Source organism: Megalobrama amblycephala, linkage group LG16 (assembly GCF_018812025.1).
Source record: "Megalobrama amblycephala isolate DHTTF-2021 linkage group LG16, ASM1881202v1, whole genome shotgun sequence".
Classification (NCBI taxonomy): Eukaryota; Metazoa; Chordata; class Actinopteri; order Cypriniformes; family Xenocyprididae; genus Megalobrama; species Megalobrama amblycephala.
The window spans coordinates 14,491,197-14,511,913 of NC_063059.1; the positions used below are offsets into that span (position 1 = coordinate 14,491,197).

At 36.0% G+C, this 20,717-nt stretch overlaps 1 protein-coding gene across 1 annotated transcript; it reads right to left on the reverse strand.

The window, feature by feature from the left end:
* Positions 1-5,653: 5,653 nt before the first annotated feature.
* wsb1 (WD repeat and SOCS box containing 1) lies at positions 5,654-19,145 on the reverse strand. The gene is made up of 9 exons (XM_048159725.1): positions 18,743-19,145; positions 17,359-17,527; positions 15,626-15,897; positions 12,636-12,767; positions 11,694-11,794; positions 8,860-9,032; positions 8,646-8,759; positions 8,077-8,184; positions 5,654-7,768 (listed from the first exon to the last, which is right to left on the reverse strand). Exons 1-9 carry the CDS (start codon positions 18,780-18,782, stop codon positions 7,606-7,608), a joined length of 1,272 nt encoding a protein of 423 aa, XP_048015682.1. The 5' UTR covers positions 18,783-19,145; the 3' UTR covers positions 5,654-7,605.
* Between the last annotated feature and the right edge of the window lie 1,572 nt (positions 19,146-20,717).

The window sequence follows — 20,717 nt, forward strand, 5'->3', positions numbered from 1 at the left end:
ATTCTAATAGAGAAGAAGAAGCATTCAAGATGAGCATTTATGGTTAAAACGTATATAATTTTTTTTTTTTTTTAGAAAATGAGTGATGGTTTCTCTAGATAAGACCCTTATTCCTCGTCTGGGATCGTGTAGAACGCTTTGAAGCTGCACTAAAACTGCACTAAAGAAAAAAAGTTTCTTTTCGACTGAAGAAAGAAAGACATGAACATCTTGGATGACATGGGGGTGAGTAAATTATCAGGAAATTTTAATTTGAAAGTGAACTAATCCTTTAAGAAAATTTATAAAACAGCAACATTACAAAAACAAATATTGAAAAACATGAAATTTACAGCAATAACACTGCTACATCAAATATTTCCATCATATATTATTATTATTATTTCATATATATATTTCATATATATTTAATCTATATATTCATCTATATTTCCCCCTCACTGCCAGAAAAACTCAAAGAATCACGAACATATATAAGCGGCAGGTTTATTATGAAAAAAAATATAAGGGTTAAAAAAATGAAAAATTAGGATAATCAGTGAATTGTGAACAACTTACTGCCATTGTGTTATTAATTTGTAATCATGTAATCCATAAAAAAGTAACTGTAGTCTGATTATGAGTATTTTAAAAAGTAGTTTACTCTAATTACAAGTACTTGTTTTTTGTAATCTGATTACGTAATCCAGATTACATGTAATCCATTGCTATTACTAGGCCTACTATATGTAAAATATATATATGACTGAAGTAGGCCCTAAATGTTTTATTTTATTTAACCCTTTGATGCACAAGCTATGAAAACCCCTTCTAATGCGCAACATGGGTCAAAAATGACCCATATTCATTTCCTATGTAATTTCAATAACGGTTGAGTGTTTCTTTGCTGAATCTTTAAAATAAATGTATTTTATCTTCATTTATTCCAGGTATTCCTTAAATATCTTGTTTTTGATTGACAAAAATCATTATGTTCATTTTTTCTTTCTTACTTTATAAACAAACACAGTTTTTGTTTGTCTACATCAATTTTACACACATGGGTCAAAAATGACCCGTATTCATTTCCTATGGTATTTCAGTCATGACTGAAAGTTTATTTGCTGAATCTTTGAAAGAAATGTATTTTATCATTTATTTATTCCAGGTATTCCTATATATATCTTGTTTTTGATTTTAACAAATCATTGTGTTTATTTTTTCTTTCTTTTTTTTATAAACAAACACAGCTTTTGTATTTCTACATCAATTTTACACACATGGGTAAAAAATGACCCATATAGAAACCTTTGCAAATTTTCGCAAGTAGGAACATATTTACTGCAGACAACTGTTCATCTGCCACACATTTCACATCTCAACATGGCTGCTTTTGTATATTTGATGGATGAAAGTCATATTATATTTCATATAATAGGCTATATATTATATTTCATAATCTTTATTTTTTGTCATAAACCAATGCTACTGGTCACCTTTTACATCTATCAGTGTTCCTGAAAAGTAACAGTTTTGAACAAGGTTTCTGTCCAACAATGAAAATATATAATAAGTGTATTTGAAAATATTCTTGTGCTTTTGATTGTCTTTACCTAGAGTGTTAGCGGCTGGTCCTCAACAGAACTGAGGTGGATGATGACATCACAGTAAAAAAAAGCTTGAAAGTATACTTTGCACACAGTCGAACACAATTTAAATGTGTATGTGCAGGTTGCACATACACAGTTACAGAAATCTGGCGGAAATTATAAAAAGTTACAAAAATCTGTATGCTGACCCTCACATACGCATACAAAAGTGAAGTATACTTTGGCCTTTAGAATGGTAATGACACAAAAAAAAATCATTCAAAAACAAAGGAAAAATTAAAATAAGGATTTGTTTATTGAGTAATAGATGGAATAAAGAATGATGAAATTAATTTATTGTAATATATGCAATATAGAAAATAACTCATTCAGGTCACTTTAGACCCATGTTGTATATGTCCAAAACTGTTACTTTTCAGGAACACTGACAGATTTAAAGGGTGACCAATTGCATTGACTTATGACAAAAAATTTAAAAATGATGAAATATATAGCCTAATATATTAAATATAATAAGACTTGCATCCATCAAATATACAAAAGTAGCCTTGTTAAGATGTGAAATGTGTGGCAGATGAACAGTTGTCTGCAGTAGATATCTTCCTACTTGCAAAAATCTGCAAATATTAAAGATTTCTATATGGGTCATTTTTGACCCACGTGTGTAAAATTGATGTAGAAACTGTGTTTGTTTATAAAGTTTATAAAAAATAAACATAATTATTTGTAGAAAATCAAAAACAAGATATTTAAGGAATACCTGGAATAAATAAATGACAAAATACATTTCTTTCAAAGATTCAGCGAAGAAACACTCAGTCATGACTGAAATAACACAGGAAATGAATACGGGTCATTTTTGACCCATGTGCGTAAAATTGATGTAGACATACAAAAACTATATTTGTTTATAAAGTAAGAAAGAAAAAATGAACATAATGATTTTTTACAATCAAAAACAAGATATTTAAGGAATACCTGGAATAAATGAATGATAAAATACATTTCTTTTAAAGATTCAGCAAAGAAACACTCAACCATTATTGAAATTACATAGGAAATGAATACGGGTCATTTTTGACCCATGGAAGGCGCATTAGAAGGGTAGTGATACAAAAATGATTTTTATTAAAAAAGTAAGAAAGAAAAAATTAAAATGAGGATTTGTGATGATCAAAAACAAGTTAATTGAGGAATACCTGGAATACTGAATGATGAAATTAATTTCTTGCAAAAATACAGAAAATAAAAACTCAGCCGGGTCATTTTTGACCCATGTTGTGCATCAAAGGGTTAATTAATTTATTTTATTTCTTATTTATTTTTTAAATACTTTTTACAGGTTTGCAGCACACTGTAAAATGTGTTTGGCTTAAGCAGCGCTCCACGGAATATTTGTTGCATGCTGTCATGAATGGAAATGAATTCATTCAATTCATGAGGCTGAGTAGGACCGCAGTGACTGCAGCAGCAGCTAGAGAGCGCGCGCTCACTGTCACATTTTTACTCGCACTAGTCGGACTGCAGCTCACAGAAGGAGAGACCCAGGGGAGCAGATGAAGCAATCTGGACACAGTGGGAATGCGCGTACACAGACTGTAAAAGGATACGGTCACTCTGCTCTCTCTGACCGTCGTGTGGCCGATTCTAGTGAACTTTGACAGTATTTACGGACTGGAATTTATTAATGGTTGCTTTGCGGTATAGTAGTCCTATTGACTTTGATTTTGACCGATTGAGAAGTGTGCTCGTAAAATGACCTTGGCGCGCGCAATCTTTTTTTCTAGAATGACTGAACTGAATTTTCCTATATGAGATTGGAACTTGCATATTTGTTTATTGCAATGTTACATATAGGGTTTATTTTCTGCACACATCTATCTGATCGCTGTATTTTACAGTCATGTAAAAATTGTGACTGTATATAATAATAATATTTGAATATTCTTTATAAATATTAACTACATAGGTGTAAGTTTATCTATATTTGTCTATCATACTGGTGTGGTATGTTTTGACTTGATGATCCAGTTGCTGTCTAAAGGATTTGCAGCTCTGCAAACCTCTGCTGTGTATCATAATCCTGATTTTATCTGCTCATTTTACACTTTAAGGTTATAAATAGCAATGGTTAAATTCCTTAGATTGTAGGATATAGAAGTGACTGTATCTGTCCACATTGTGCTTTCAATGGACTGCTTTATTTTGAGTCAGTATGCCTCATTCTGTGGCATCAGTCATTCTTATGCTTGTAGCAAAACTCTTATCACAGAAAATTTGAAATATTTTTTCCTTCTCAAGGCCATTAAAAAGACTGGATGCTTTAGGCTGCAGAAACATCTGGAAGTTGAGTCACTCTAGAGAGGTTGCAACATACACAAAACAGCCTGAGAAACACAAGGAAATATTGAGACTGATCTGACTTCATATTCCAGGCCATAATGAGTTGAATGAGAAACGTGCTGTAATGATTTTGTCCCTTTGAAGCTTCTGTTTTGTTGGCAGTAGGTTTTAATATTTAACTCCAATAGCATTACCGGTGCTAGTCAATAATAAACCCGATAATGACCTTTCATGCCTTTTGGACAGAGTCTAAAAACACAAAAGCTGCTCAGTAGGTTTCCACACTCTGTGGAATGTAACCTCAAGCAATTATTAAATTATTTCTTTAAAAAAAGCCCTGTTTTGAATAAATATGTCACCAAAAATAGATCATTACATATCTAACTGTAGCAGTTTTAAGTTGCTAAGGGCTGAAGGTTGGAATGCTCTTCTCTGTAAGTGTTCTTGAGGAGTGAGTTGTTATGAGGAGCCTGGGAAGATTAACACAGCTGTGAAATCTCTCAGTGATTTTTGTTTGTACAGTCACCAACTGGGTCAAATGTCCCACTGAACAGAGAGCTACCAACTACTTGCTTCTAGATCAATTTATTCATATTTTCATTTATAATACCACTATATACAGTCAAACCAAAATTTATTCAGACACCTTGAACATTGCATTCATTATTACAGTTTATTCACTATAGTTTAAAAAAATGGTAATAAAATATGACAAGATCTCAGAGTTAAACTGTGTCAGAAAATATTAATCTTAATTATATCAGATAACACTTCAGCAAAAAATGTCAGGTCAAAGTGTCTGAATAGTTTTTGGTTCTAAATTATCAATTTTACTGGTAGTTCACTGTATGAAGAATTTTTGGGTATAATATGTCACAGTTTACATTATTTTGATATCCTCACTTACATAAATGAACTATAGTATCCTGCACCCACTAGTAAAATATATCAAAAATGAATAAATTTTGGTTTATATATATATATATATATATATATATATATATATATATATATATATATATATATATATATATATATATTTTTTTTTTTTAAAATTTATATTGGAATAATTTGCAATTTATTTATATATATGGTTATTATATATGTGTAAATAGGATTTTTAAAAGTACTTTCATATTAAATTTTTTAAAAAAGTGTCAGTAAAGATGGTTTATAATGTTGCAAAAGTAAATGCTGTTCTTTTAAGCTTCCTATTCAAAGAATCCTGAAGTTTTCACATAAATATTAGGCAGCACAACTGTTTTTAACATTGATAAGAATTTTTGGTAGCACTTTATTTTAGTCCTGTTCCCCATGTACATACTATGTTCTTATTAGAGTAATTGCAATAACTGGGTACTAACCTTGAACCTGCCCCTAAACCTAACCTTAACGTTATGTAGTTACCTTATATTACCCAGTGCTTTCTTAGGTAAGTACACTGTAAGTACATGTAAGTGCATGTACTGTAAAATAAAGTGCAACCAATTTTTTTCCTTTAGCATAAAATCAGTATTTAGAATGATTTCTATAAAAAAAATTATCATGCGATAATGAAGACTGGAGTAATGGCTGCTGAAAATTCTGCTTTGCCATCACAGGAATAAATTAATTTAAAAAATATAAAAAGATTCAATTTTATAAATGCATAGTTTAAATAATTTAAATACATATTTAACATTAAATATTAAAAATGTTTTAAAAACTGCTTCAAGACAAAATGATTTAAAATACTTTATTTCGACAACAATCAAAACAAACAAACAAAAATCTCACCAACTATAAGAGAGAAAATTACATTCTTGTAAATGACTTTTTGTTGACAAATTCACTTGCTCCTGATAAACACAGCATTAGGTATTCTGTCTGAAACAGATTGACAAATTAACTAGTTTCCTCTATGCATAAATGATTGAGAACTACTACCACTGTATTCTAAAAAAAAAAAAAAACTGTAAAACTGTAAAACTTTAGTTGGTACACTGAAGTGCATCTATGTATCTTTTCTACATTTATTTTATAGGAAGCTGTCTAAAGGAAACCCAATCTGTCGAATATCAGCATTCTTCATACACCCAGGCAGAAAAAAGACAAAGACTTTTCAAGTTTTAGCCATAAATGACGGAGAGGGAAAGAGAAAACCGACTGTGCCAATAACATCAATAAGAACCCAAGGGGATCTTTGGCATCAGCTTTTTTAACACATTTTTATTGCCAAGACTGTTTGACTGCATGACCAGATGAAAATGCCACATTCTGAATCCCACATTCTTAAATAAAACCAATCAATTTGACAGGTGAGGTCACATGCATATACAAACAAACGGAATCATTCCATTTTGTTCCAGGACATCCAATAATCTACGACCCTCAACATGACCAGTTCCTCCAAATGAGAGGTAGATGAGACCCACACGAAACCATCTCCACAAAAATCACACTTTGGCTCCCTGTTAAAACACACGGCTATTCACTAGAAGAGGTTTGACTGTGAGTTAAGTGGAGAGATAATAGTTAGGAGAAGACAATGTGTCCCAAGCAGGTTTAAAGTGCCATATTTTATTAATAGCAGATGCATCAAATGGAAGTTGGTGGCAATTTGTTTGGAATGAGAAATCAAGGATGTGGCATCAGTGTCGCTGCTGGTTAGGTAACATCTCATCAAACTGGCAGGCAGTCTCTCCTCAAAGCAAACTTTTGCGTCATTCCTCTACAAACCATCATCATCGCACAAGAGAAAAGACCACGTACAGCAGACTTTCAATACAAGTATTATAAATTGAAGGATGAGAAGCATGAAAAAAATTAGAGCTACATATATACATTTATACAAACGTGTATATATATATATATATATATATATATATATATATATATATACACACACACACACTCAACAAAAACGTGCCTTTACAAATCTCTGTACAGTTAAAAAATATACAATTTCAGGAGGAAACAAATTAGCCCATGCGTTACTGTAGTTTTAGGTTTGTGACGATGAACATAAGGCCATTACTAAAGCAGCATAAGCGTGTGGATGAGTTTATTTTCTCTAAAGAGGCACGTAAAGGGGAGGCACTGCCTGTGTCCCTGAACTACCAAACTCAGTTTCGTCTATCACATGCACGCACTCATACACACCTTCACATTGTCACTTCCCTTCAATCCCTCTCATAGCCAGCACGGAAAATGAAAACACTGCAGAACATTTGGGAGACAATCCTCCGTCACATCGCTTTAAACTCAGTGCAAGAATATCTTGAACTGAGCCAAAGAAAGCACCACTTTCACCCATCATTTAGCAACTCTAAGGTGCTATACAAGTTGTGCCAGATGGAAAAAATTGCAAATCAAAAGGACAAAACGTGGTCCGCTAATATATTAAGGCTGTCTGTGAAGGCCACTACATGATATGGGCATAGAAAAAAAGAAAAAAAGACGAATAAACAAAAAGTACTGAAATATACTTGCAACTAGAAAAAGTTAATTTTTGAAATAAAAAAAATAAATAAATACAAAAAGAACTGACCTCACCTACTTCAGGGGGTCTGTATGAGCAGAAAAAAAAAAAAAAAAAAAAAAAAAGATTTTTGTCATCTTTCAAAAAACAAAAAACAAAACAAAACAAAAAAAAGTCATTGGTTTCACAGAGTGCCGTGGTTTGCGTTCCATGTTAAAGTGTCTTGTAGGCCAGGTAGTCTTGCATGGAGAAAGGAATGGGCAGCGTATAAACCTGCTGGGTGGGCATGACTCTCCGCAGGGTCATACGGCACAGGTGCTGGAGGCTCGCAATACTGCGTGGGGAAGCCCAGAAATGCACACTGCCATCACGAGACCTGAGAAGACAAATGCATTTAGGTGTATTTAACTTGCCATTGAAACATTCTACCGTTTTAGTAAACTTTGTATTGGATTGCTGTCATGCAGAAAAGTATGAGCATTTAGCACCCTGCATGTGTGACAGCCAACTCATCAAAATTCATTTTATATGCTGCATTTATTTATTTTTTTATAAAGGATCGTTCGAGATACAAGAAAGTGTGATGAAAGTTATTTTTGGCATCATCCCAAAACAGAAGGCAAAATACAGATTTGATCTTTATGTAGTAACACTATCCACCAATGTGGAATAACAGATTCATACCCAGCCGCTAAAACACTTCCGTCAGTAGAAAAGGCACAACAGAGGCCATTAGTGAGAGGGGCGATGGCTTGAGGACTCTTTCCATCGATGCTCCAGAAACGCACCAGCCTGAAAAATTTAAATAAATTACATTACAAATTACATTTTAAAATGAAATGAATAAACCGCTATTATTATAATAATATTTCACAATATTACTATTTTTACTGTATTTTTGTTCAAATACATGCAGCCTTGGTGAGCATAAGAGAACGGTAGTATAATTTCATTTGTATCTAAAAACAAAATAAATCATTAAATGAAGTAATTTAATTTTTTTTCTCCGCCATTTTGTCGAGCACAAATGGTTTCATTCTCTCAGTATGAGAGAGACGCCTCCAACCAGAATCGGCAGGAGGCGCGGCGAAGGCAAACTGGGCGCCTCATAGTGATTAATGGATGTCATATGAGAGGCATGTGATCTTTCCCAGAAAGAGGCCCTGCTACAAATAACACACTCCTTCCTGAGCCCCTATTACTTAATGCAGGCTACTAACTGCAAAGCGAACCATCATCTATTTTCGTCTTACCTGTCATCAGTGACGCTGGCAATGTGCCGACCATCGTGACAAAAGGCAACGGAGCGAACCCATCGATCATTTGCTCCTCCTGCAAATATGGGGGAGGGAGGAGGGAAAAGATGCCTGAAGGGAAGATAAGAGATCAGTCAAACAACATGAGCTTAAGAAAAAGACCACACCAAGCAAAAGATAGTAAGGCAAAGGGGGGAAGCAAGTCATGTACCCCAGCTCGAGCAGAACAGTGGCTGCATGAGGGTCCCACACTATAACACGGGTGTCGTAGGAGGCGGTGGCCAGCAAGGCCCCGTCAGGAGAGAACTCGCAGGACACCACGTCATTATGATGGCCCTCCAGCTTTCGGATCAAAGTGTACTTATCCATGTCCCACAGGAAGACCTGGAATGCAAGAAACACATGTTATAGCCTACTGTGTTTTTCCATTCAGATCAGAGACAAATAATTCCAAACAAAGAATTAATTCAAATAAACAGCAAGATCAAAATGTGCTCAGTGTCATTTAAGCGCTACAAACCAAACCCAGAAAAAAGTAGTAGCACATGCCAATGAAACAGCAAGGCTTAGTTGCACAAAAAAGCACAAATGTCAATCTCTAGCAAGATTTTAAATTATTTACATCACTGCTCAATTTTTCAAAATTAAAATGCAAGCTACAAATGTGCACTGAAATACTACAGGGTACATATTTAACATTATATTTATTAAAACATTTTTTCAAGAATTACTACATAATGTGAAAATTAAAAAAAAAAAAAAAATACAAATAAGTAGTAACTTAAGGTAACATAATGTTACTCCACTGGCATCCCCTTTCAGTTTTAGTTCACTTGAGTTTACAATAGGCTTGCACCGTGCCGGCGGAGGCCTACGAAGAGACACAGATACTGCAAGAGAAGAGAACATTTGATGGCCAAAAGGTTGACGCCTTTGGCAAACACACAATACACACACACACACGTCACAACTGCAAACTCTGCTAATGAATCAACCATGAGTTTCTAGTACTTCTAACTTTCTAGTGCTAATTTTGCTCCAGCACAATTTTTGTTTTGTTTTTAAATTATTTTAGAAAGTGTAAAGGTGCGATCACAAGCTGTCGGCACATTTTCATGAATGAAATCTAGTCATTTCAACAGGAATTCCATGCAATCAGGAATCAAGTGAGGGCGAAAGATTTCCTCGCCAACAAGTTCAGAAACAACGGTAATGGAAAGCTGCTTGATTTGACAATAGATAAATCAATCTTTTTTGGTAATGTGTCCACACCTTAACAGTGTATTTCTGAATGCCAAGTAGTCAAGCTTCCTGTGTGGTTTTACTAATATTAAGGAAACATTCTGTATTTTTCATAAACTACAGACATTGCACTTGAGCAAAAGTGTACATATTTATTCAAAAGCTATTTGCAATTTAAACATTTTGGTGTTGGTGGAGAAACTACAACGGTGCGTACACAAGGCTAATTTACCATTTTCTCTAACTTTGCAATGTGAGATGAAAGGGCTTCAGGGTGCATGACTACTGCCAGCATTCAAGACTAAGCCAAGCCAGATATCTTGCACATGGAAGAAACATTACATCATTGTTTAGAAGTTGTACTAGTGCAATTTTATCTACTGTAGGAGAAATAAATGCCACTATTATTGAGTGGTACCTTATAAATGATAAAATCCATGTTTGTGTTTGCTAAAGCTCTTGGGTCGTCATCACTGAAACAGACTCTGCTTTGAGAACACGATAAATTAGGTTATTTACAAATGGAAAACAAAATGCGCTTTCAAATAGCAAATGCAACCAGCATGGAAAGTGCCCACAGGTCTTACTTCTGGTGGCTTCACGCATGACGCAACAGGGAAGGATAAATCTGCATAACCTGTTTTCCAGATCAGAGTAATTCCACATTAGACTGACATTATCGATTTGCAGGCAGTCCGTTAAGCACAAGGAGCCCTTTCATTGCTCACACATGCAAAAAAATGCTCCCAATTCCCACCTCAACTATTAACCCCATTACAAAAGAGTGCGTTACGTACAGAAACATTGACCAGCGGCCGAGTGTTGCGACTCAAGGGTGTAGTGAGTTCAGTTAACAAAGGCACTAATGAGTAGGAAGGGACTCTACTGGCTGGCTTGTGTACACATACAGCTGACAGCCTAGAGCTCCTGTTTCAGGGTAAATGTGGAGATGACAGGAATGCTACTGAATAAAGAGATGGAAAGGAAATAAGGAGGGGAAGTAGGGGGTTGGAGGGGAAGGGGATCTCACAGTCAACTCTTCTGAGAGATAAGGTAAAAGAAGTGATAACTGCGACAGCGGGAGGTAGACAGACATGGAGCAGAACCTACGTACAGGAAGCCCTTGTGGGCAGGAGCATGGAAGCCCCTGGGGCGTGGGCACGGGCACATGAGCGTCCAACGGGGGCCGCGATGGCAGCCGTGCCCCGCGTGGTCCGCACCGGCTGCTCTATATGTCAGCGCGGCGCTTCCCTCAAAATCACTCAAACACAGAGCTCTGCCACCACCTGGGACAGGGAAAGCAAGACACTTATGGAAACACACAACCGTACAGTTCAACCACTCTAGCCTGTTCCAGAAAGACTCGGGAGCTGGTTTCAGAGACGTCTTATTGACGGCTGGAAAACTTTGCTTGTTGTGCCTTAAGGGCTTTCACACGCAACCAGCATGACAACTATCATCCAATACACCACTGTTTAAAAGTTTAGGATTGGTATATCGTACATGAATGTTATTAATAGTAATAATAGAAATATCAAGCATCTTTATGGGTGGAGAAGTATCATGAGCGTTTTGCATTTCAATCTACATGTGCATAATAATCAGGCACCCATTTAATTGAACAACAACAACAAAGCAGAAACCAAAACTACAGGTAGGGTTTATAGAAGCAGGTTATGGCACTGAGCATTATGAAGATATACAAGTTCATTTAGCACTCATTGACTGATCACAGCAGAACTATTAACACAGAGAAACACACCAAACAGGTAATAAAGAGGAGGAAAGAACTGAAAAACATACCGCTTTGCCTGCGCCGACAGAGCAAAGGACCGATGAATCAGGGGAGAAAGCACTGCAGTAGACCCAGTTTTGATGACCACGAAGTACTTTCACCATGTTACCTATTAGACAAACAATTTAAATTGTTTATGGTATAGCAATAGCTTTAGCTAGTTTTCTGTTTTTCTCATTTTTTAAGTTGGTTATCAAATAATTTCATAGCACAAAAAGAGAATGTTAAGAATACTTTGTAACATTTAAAGATAAACGTCCCACAAATACTGCGGAAAAATAGTTCAAAATTATTAAAATCCTTTCCTACATGTCAATTCAATATTTATCCCTTGAAAAGAATGTTGATGCCCAGGGAACAATAAAACAAATATACTTTAGCCAGTAGCTAAATTTCTTAGCTACAGTCCCAATGGTGACCACTTTGAGACCAGAGGAAATTAAGCTGAACTCTGGCCAACATTCCTTCATGATTAGTAAAAAAAAAAAAAAAAAAAAAAAAAAAAAAAAACAGTGTTTAATGTTTGCAAATACAGTGAGCTCCTTTTTATCTCACAGTACCCAGCATATAAATAAGATTCATGTGATCCTATTATAAAAGCAAGTTTGTCCTAGGATCTTGCAAGAAAGAAAGAAAATATCAGCAAACATTCCTTTGGGTTTGGCATCAAAATATTTTCCAACGATTTCCTACCCCAAGTGCCAGAATCTTAGAGTGGAGGCTTGAACAAGCGTGTGTGTTGATCTCCATGGAGATGATATGAAAATAAAAAAGCAGGCCGCTGTGCAGAGACTTCTACTGCAGAGACTTTTCAGTTTAGGGTTACACACTATCTAGCCTTAGCTTGTTAATATTAATATGTAAAGCACTTAAAAAGTTTCCCCTTTTTTAAATTACAAATTACTCCAATGTGCCAAATTACTCATACAAAAGAAACATTTGGTCCTCACCGTCATCTTTGAGGTCCCACACACGTAGCGTCTTGTCTCTTGAGGCAGAAACCAGCACTAAACTCCCATCTGGAGCAAATGTCAGGTCCCGCACAATGTCTGTGTGGTCCATAAGGTTCAGCAACAGTTTTCCTGAACACAAGAAAACAAGATTGAGGATAAACCACTGTTTACAGCACAAAGTCCAGGCTAATTGATTCAAACTGTGTCAATGTTGCATCAGTATTCAACATCTTGAGATCTACACTTTTTAGATTTTTTTTTGTCTTCTTAGGAATATAAAAAGCGAAGGATTACATTTGTTGCTTTACACTTATTAAGCAGATGTCAAAAAGGCATTTGCTAAGGCGTCTCAGAAATAATGTAAGTTATACACCTCAGTAAGCCCTTTCTTTATGAGCGGTGTTGAATTGCCCCGAGACATATGGAAGTACAATCACCAACACCAACACAGGCTAATCCACATTAAATCCCTACAATTAGTTGCACCTACAGTGACAAAATAAAAATCTTTAACGCATTTCTGGAAATATAATTGGGGCTTAGGAACAGGGCCTATTTACAACCTGTCAAACGTGATAACATACATTCACTTAGCGCTGTGAATGACGGGTATATATATATAAGTGTCTCACACCCTGAAAAGAACAAGTCTGCTGGGTAAATTTATTGCGTTGCGGTTTTTACTTAGCGCTGTGAAAGACAGGTATATATGGCACAAATCCTGTCGAGATACTGTACAATACACAGCTATCAGATTTCCAGAATGTTTTTAGAAGGGAGAAAAAAAAAAAAAAAAAGAACAAGTCTGCTGGGTAAATTTATTGCGTTGCGGTTTTAGTTAGAAGGGAGGTGGAGTCATCCAGTGAAGAAAACATCTCTATCCCCTCAGAGCAACCAATGGCGATGTCTGTACAGGACCTGCCCACCTATTAATACATTTTTGTAGCCGAGTGAAAATTAATTATATAACTCTGAAGAGCTGCCAGTTTTTTCTGAAGTCAACAACTACCTCTCAGTTTTAGGCTCTCCGATAGCAGATTTACATGTTATGATCATTAGAACTGTGAAACCTGATCAGAAAAGCAGAACCTCAGTGGCCAAGGAATGAATGGCGAAGCAGTTCAAAGGTAGAGAGATGTATTGTGAAAGGGAGAGCACACCTCAAAGGTTGAGCAAATATGTAATAAATTTAATACTACATAAAAATACACACACACACACACAAAAAAAAAAAAAAAAAAAAAAAAAAGTGTCAGTAGGTGTACACAAGACATTTTGAAAACATTGATAGGAAGTATGAATAAGATTAGGTCAAAATGACAAAAAGGTAGATCTAAAAGATCATGTCAACACCTTATATAACCACCACCTCCCCTCTCTCTTACACATGTGCGCGCACACGCATCTGCTGGGAAAATGAAAAACAGGAAGTGGGCACAGAGAAGTGTTAAGAGAGGACAGCATGGTTGGAGTGTGATTTTTATCAATAGCACAGAAAAGTAAAAAGTAAAAAACAACAAAAAAAAACAAAAAAACAATGAATATACACATTAACCTACCTCTGTTTAATAATATTAATTGTTAGGATTATGTATAAAGTGTCACCTGGTCAAAGGGTAATGTCATATGACCTGCAACCTCACTAATACCAAAGTCCCTTTAAGACAAGTCATTTCACTCAGCGCCATCTTTGAAACACTTCTCGGGCATTCAAGTGCAGCTCCTATCTCTTTGAATGGGGAAACATCAAATTCTCCAAAACTGTTTGCCAAGCTATCGATTAAATTTCATATTTGAAATCACCAATGAAATCTGACAACAACAGTCTCATAAATTTAGTCTGAAATTAGCCAAATGCTCGAAACATGACAAAAAAAAAAAAAAAAACGTTATTTTTTTCGGCTGTATCAAGCTAATGTGCATGCGCAGTCCTAAATGTGCGTCTCTTGTTTCGCGATGACTTTACCAATCGGCGATTGGCTCTTATTTAGAAGGCGGGACTTATTCTGACTTGTATTGCGCGTTGCACTTTCTCCCATTTAAAGAGACGCGTCTCGTGTTATTCTATAGTCTTTGCTTACACTAATGTTCCAGTTGCTTAAACTAATTAAAGGGTTAGTTCACCCAAAAATGACAATTCTGCCATTAATTACTCACCTTCATGTCGTTCCGCACCCGTAAGACCTTCGTTCATCTTTGGAACACAATTAAGATATTTTTGATGAAATCCGAGAGGTATATTCTCGTCCATAGACAGCAATTTAATTACCACTGTTAAGGCCCAGAAGATATCGTTAAAATAGTCCATGTGAATACAGTGGTTCAACCTTAATTTTACAGAGGGATGACAATACTTTTTGTGCGCAAAAACAAAAAAATAACGACTTCATTCAACAATCTCTTCTCTCCCCTGTCAGTCTCCTACGCAGTTGACGTTGTGAACGCAGTGCAGTTCTTCCGTGTTTACATCTGAAAGCCGGCTCAGTATTGGCCGACGCTGTACACATGAGCAGCACGACGCATGCATGTGATGCTGACGCAGGAGCTGGCCAATAACAAGTCGGCATTATGACGTAGAACCTGGAAGCGGTGCACTGCGTTCACTACGTCAACAGCGTAGGAGACTGACATGGAAGAGAAGAGATTGTTGAATAAAGTCGTTATTTTTGTTTTGGTGCACAAAAAGTATTCTCGTCGCTTCATAAATTAAGGTTGAACCTGTGGACTAATTTAACGATGTCTTTACCACTGTTCAAGGTCCAAAAAGGTACTAATTAAATCGCTGTCTATGGAGGAGTCAGAGAGCTCTCGGATTTTACCAAAAATATCTTAATTTATGTTCCGAAGATGAATGAAGGTCTTACGGATTTGGAACAATATGAGGGTGAGTAATTAATGATAGAATTTTCATTTTTGGGTGAACTAACCCTTTAACACACTAGATTAGTCTGTGATGCTTGAGTCTGAGACCCCAAGTGGACCCTCACCTGTATAGACGTCCCAGATTTTGATGCGGCCATTGTTGAGGCCGGTGGCAAGCAGAAGCTGGTCCTGGCCGAACTTGAACCGGTGCCATTCGATATTAACGCAGCGACTCTGCTTTTCGGGAACAGAAGAGCCGAATGCCAGGCCCCACACAATGTCACCACAGTCGATGGTGTGCTCTCTGGGCTCGCCTGGCAGCAGACTGCCCTCACTGTTCTGCCGGGAGAGTCGTTGAGGTCCTGCAGCGCTCGACCGATCTTCCTTCCTTACAGAACTAGGTTGAGGGAAAGAAGACAAAATTTATTGCGGTGTGTTGGTATGAGAATCATGTTTCCTCTGCTTGATGTAAACTTGATGTAAAATTCTCTTTGATAAATTAAGAACAGCAAGTTGTTGTTGTTGTTGTACTTCTTAAAAAGGTTATCTAGTCCTTCTGTTGAAATAAGCTGAACATTATAACTTTTTGGAATATTTGAACACTAAGTAAACTACCAGCCTAAGAGATTACAGAAGTGTTGCATCAACTCTGACCCATTTAACGTCGCTTGCCCAATTCTACAAGCTCTTGTTCATGAAACTCATCAAGTGTGAGGTTCTGGAATCATTACAAGAGGTTATTGTTTGAACACAAAGCAGGCGCTGCAGAACTAAAAAAGATAATGCCTGCCACGTGTCCGCTCAAGCTTTTAATGACATATTGGCTTACTTCTGCTTTAGCATTAAAGGAACAGTTCACTCAAAAATGACAAACCCCGCATGTTTTTATTCATTTTTAGTGCATCAAGTTAAACTAAATAAAAACAAACAATGTTGCCTTGGCAACTAGCCAAATTATTAAGTTTAAATTTTATTTCAGATAACATTTATTTTATTTTTTATGGTTTGAGTAGACTATAACAACCCTGACTGCGAATGTATTTTTCCTGATTATTTTTGATTTATTCTGGTTCAGAATAACCATTCCTAACTAAATTATTTTTTTAAGAGCTGCCACATGTCTTGTGTGTACAACTACTAATAAAAGTTACTACACTTTAATGTACATTGACTGAAGATAGTTTTACAATACCATGCTTCTCTTTTTTATGAACAACATGTAGAAACTGTTTGTTTTACTCCCAACTATTGTAAATTCTCTGTTAAAGTTTTACCCTGCTGCCTGTATGGTTCATGTTGCAATGATATTTTTGGTGTTTTTATGAAGGCTTCTAGCATGAGCATGTCAATAAATTCTGTAATAAAACCACAAGATTTTTTTTTTTTTTTAACAGAAACCCAGAATAACATTTAATATACTGACTGTGGAAAGAAAAGTCGGATGGTTCATTTTTGATCCAACTCTATTTATATTGGCAAAGAGGAAAGTAAACAAACAGCCAAGAAAGTTGCTCAGTTCAAGGCATGCAGCCAAAGGGCAATGATGTGAACCTCATAATGAGGACTTCACATTCAGAGCAGGACAATGGCTGGTTGGCAGGGCTGCACGCTCAACACAGTGTTCTCTAAATCCACAGGGTAAGGTGATATGATGACTGGTGCCCTATGCTGTGCCGCTGAATGCTAAACAAGCCCAAACACTGGGCACCACTGTGGCGCAGCCACCATGTGAAAGCCCAAAGGGCCAGACTAGATAACCAGCACACGCGTAGACTGCCTTTGTCAGGCCATCAACACACAAGCTGTACTGTAACAATTCACCAAAGTGGGAAACAAAGAGATCAGTGTGTATACTCACAAGCTGGCTAAGCATTTTTTCCATGGTACAAGTCTCACAATTCGATGCCCTTGAGACCAAGCAAAGTAGGAACCATCAGGTGCAAAAGCTACAGTCCAAGTCTCCCGTCCAGACTTCTGGTCAAAGGGAGCAACTGGAGGTATGAGTTCCCCGATGAACTTAGCTTTACCTGTTGCGACAGAAAGCACATTTTAAACCTTTAAAACTTTTTATAAAACTAAATGTTTAACTAGTTGGCAGACAAAAAGTTACAGCAAATGCATTTATGAATTCATAGCCGTCATTGAGTTTGCATTTTCACCTACTTTAGCACATTAAATGGATAGTTCACCCAAAAACATAAAATTCTCTCATAATTTACTTACCCGTGTCTCGTTCCAAACTTGCATGACTTTCAAAAGAAGATATGATTGTATCCTGTTTTGGTTACCATTGACTTCCAATGTATGGACTTTTTTTTTTTTTTTTTTGCAAAATATCTTTTTATTTTCCACAGAAGAAAGACAGTCAACATAAATTACAGAATTTTCATTTTTTGGTGAACAATCCCTTTAAATCAACTTAAATTATACTTAAAAATAGAGACTGTTTTTACGCAAATAAAAGTAATATTGAGAAGCATTTATGTTTTATGTATTACTAGCATTTATTTTTAAATAGCCAATAAGCAATCCAATAGTTACATTTCAATAGTAACGTTACTACAATAGCGAATATGTAACAATTTGAATGCATAACGTTATTTAATGTCTAAACCACAAATCCTGCAGAATTCAATGACAAAACAATTAGCATTTTGTTACCACCAACAATGAAACTAGGATGAAACTAAGTTACTAGGATAGTGACAAGCAACTACAAGTAACGTTACCTCATGACTAGTGACTAACTGAATAGATACTAGTCACTATTTGAATACGCCGTGGATATTAGAATTTTAAAAAACAACACTAGTAACAAACAGTTGTTATTTCTCCTGACATTTTAAGTTTATTTAATTAACAGAAAGCGTAAACGTGTGGTTCACATGGTTGAATCACTGGTGTGGTGAGTCATTCAGAGAGGGTCTGGCGGTGGGGGAGGGTGTCTGTCGAAGCAATCTGGGTGTGAAGGTGGGGCTCAAGAAAGCACGAGCATAACAACTATCGTTAAATATTCAAAATAACCGTCAAAGTTTAACCGTCACATATTATGAAGCACGCGTTTGTTTGAGTTCTATCATTAATATGATATATAGACACGACACAAACACTGAAGAGTAGTAACGTTACTCAGTTCATAGCTGCACAAATGTAAATAGGTAATACACGCGTTTAAAAGAAGGAACTAAGAAATGAAGACCCTCCCCCATTGAAAGCAGCTGCGAGAAATATAAAAAACTCACCTATTTCATTTTCGTTGACAAAATCTGGGAAGCTTGCCATCTAAATCGAAGCGAGTCTCTTCAAGTCTAAATCTTCTTGGTAACGAAATAAAGGCGTTAAAATGAGGAACAAGTGGAAAAGGCAGTTTTCTCGTGTCTCCAGTGAGTCAGATGCCTGGGAATGCGGCGCGTCGCACGTCGACGCAACGCTGCCTATATTTACATATACGACTGTTTGGAAAATAGACAATTGTATTGTCTTTGAAGTACAATTTGAGTTTAATAAAGCTGGGGTTTAAACAAAGAAAATGAGCGAGTAATAGTCTAAAGCCTTAATCCGCGTTGCGCTCAGCTCGGATACAGTGTAATGTAATGGCTGCGAGCGAGCGTCCTCCTAGCAATTCGAACACACACACACTGATGGGCGGGGATACACTAGCGACGTCATAAAAGTTGCCGAGGCAACGGAGGAGCACCGCTCTCTGATTGGTTCAAAGCTGTTTACGCTATGGCCTTTGATTGGCTGGTCACTCGAGAATATGAATGGAATGGATTCGTGGAATACGTGCTGATAAGGAGTGTGACGATGAAGCGTTAATCCAGTGCTGAATTTAAATCTTTGTCTCTGAAAGAGCAAGAAAAATCTCGAATATGGTGGTGAAATTGCTTGAAAGGTTTCAAGAATTAAAGTGAAGTTTATTTCGTTTTATTATTGAACTGCTGTAATGGCTAATGTTGTGAATGTGATAAATGAAGCAGAGAACAAAGAAAGTTTTGTTTGCCTATAATGTTTAATATAAATGATCTGATAGTTCAGAAGAGAAATATTTCTATATAATGCTACAACAAAAATGTATATTTAATTATTTCTCTATAATGTTAGGATGAAAATGTAGGTGTCTTCAGAGTTATATTAAAGGGTTAGTTCACCCAAAAAAGCCGTTCCACACCCGTACGCCTTCGTTCATCTTCGGAACGCAAATTAAGATATTTTTGTTGAAATCCGATGGCTCCGTGAGGCATCCATAGCCAGCATTTACTCTCTCAAGATCCATTAATGTACTAAACACATATTTAAATCAGTTCATGTGAGTACAGTGGTTCAATATTAATATTATAAAGCGACGAGAATATTTTCGGTGCTCCAAAAAACAAAATAATGACTTATATAGTGATGGCCGATTTCAAAACACTGTTTCATGAAGCTTCGGAGCGTTATGAATCAGTGTGTCGAATCAGCGGTTCGGATCGCGTGTCAAACCGCCAAATGGCTGAAATCACGTGACTTTGGCGCTTCCAAACCGCTGATTACGACATGCATTCATTATGCTCCGAGGCTTCATGAAGCAGTGTTTTGAAATCGGCCATCACTAAATAAGTTGTTATTTTGTGTTTTTTGGCGCACCAAAAATATTCCCATCGCTTTATAATATTAATATTGAACCACTGTACTCACATGAACTGATTTAAATGTTTTTAGTACATTAATGGATCTTGAGAGAGGAAATGTCATTGTTATGCAGGCCAGCCATCGGATATCAACAAAAATATCTTAATTTATGTTCTGAAGATGAACGAAAGTCTTACGGGTGTGGAACGCATTGAGGGTGAGTAATTAATGACATTAATTTCATTTTTGGGTGAACTAACCCTTTAATGATTATATTGTTCTTCAGAATTACACCTTTAAAAATCTGAATATTAATCACTGATTAATTTACCAAGTTTATCACCTTGGTAAGTATTTAATTATCTGAAGAATACATTAACAAGATATATTTATATTCATTTTTTTCTTTATCTTGCATATAAATAGCACTATTATACATTTTTCTTAAAATAATATACATATTGTTTGGATTTATTGTATTATATTCTAAAAAACATGCTGACCATGGAAAGAGCTAAACCTGGAGGGGAGAAGAGTGCCTTTTCCAGACTTACACTGTAAAAAAATTTTTTTTTCAAAGTTGTAAATAAAATAAAAATGATCAGA

Coding starts and splice junctions, on each gene's coding strand:
- wsb1 (XM_048159725.1), bottom strand. CDS start 18,782: ATGGCAAGCTTCCCAGATTTTGTCAACGAAAATGAAATAG. Junction 15,898..17,358: donor AAAAAATGCTTAGCCAGCTT/GTGAGTATACAC, acceptor CCCTCAACCTAG/TTCTGTAAGGAAGGAAGATC. Junction 8,760..8,859: donor ACTGTTCTGCTCGAGCTGGG/GTACATGACTTG, acceptor TCTTCCCTTCAG/GCATCTTTTCCCTCCTCCCT.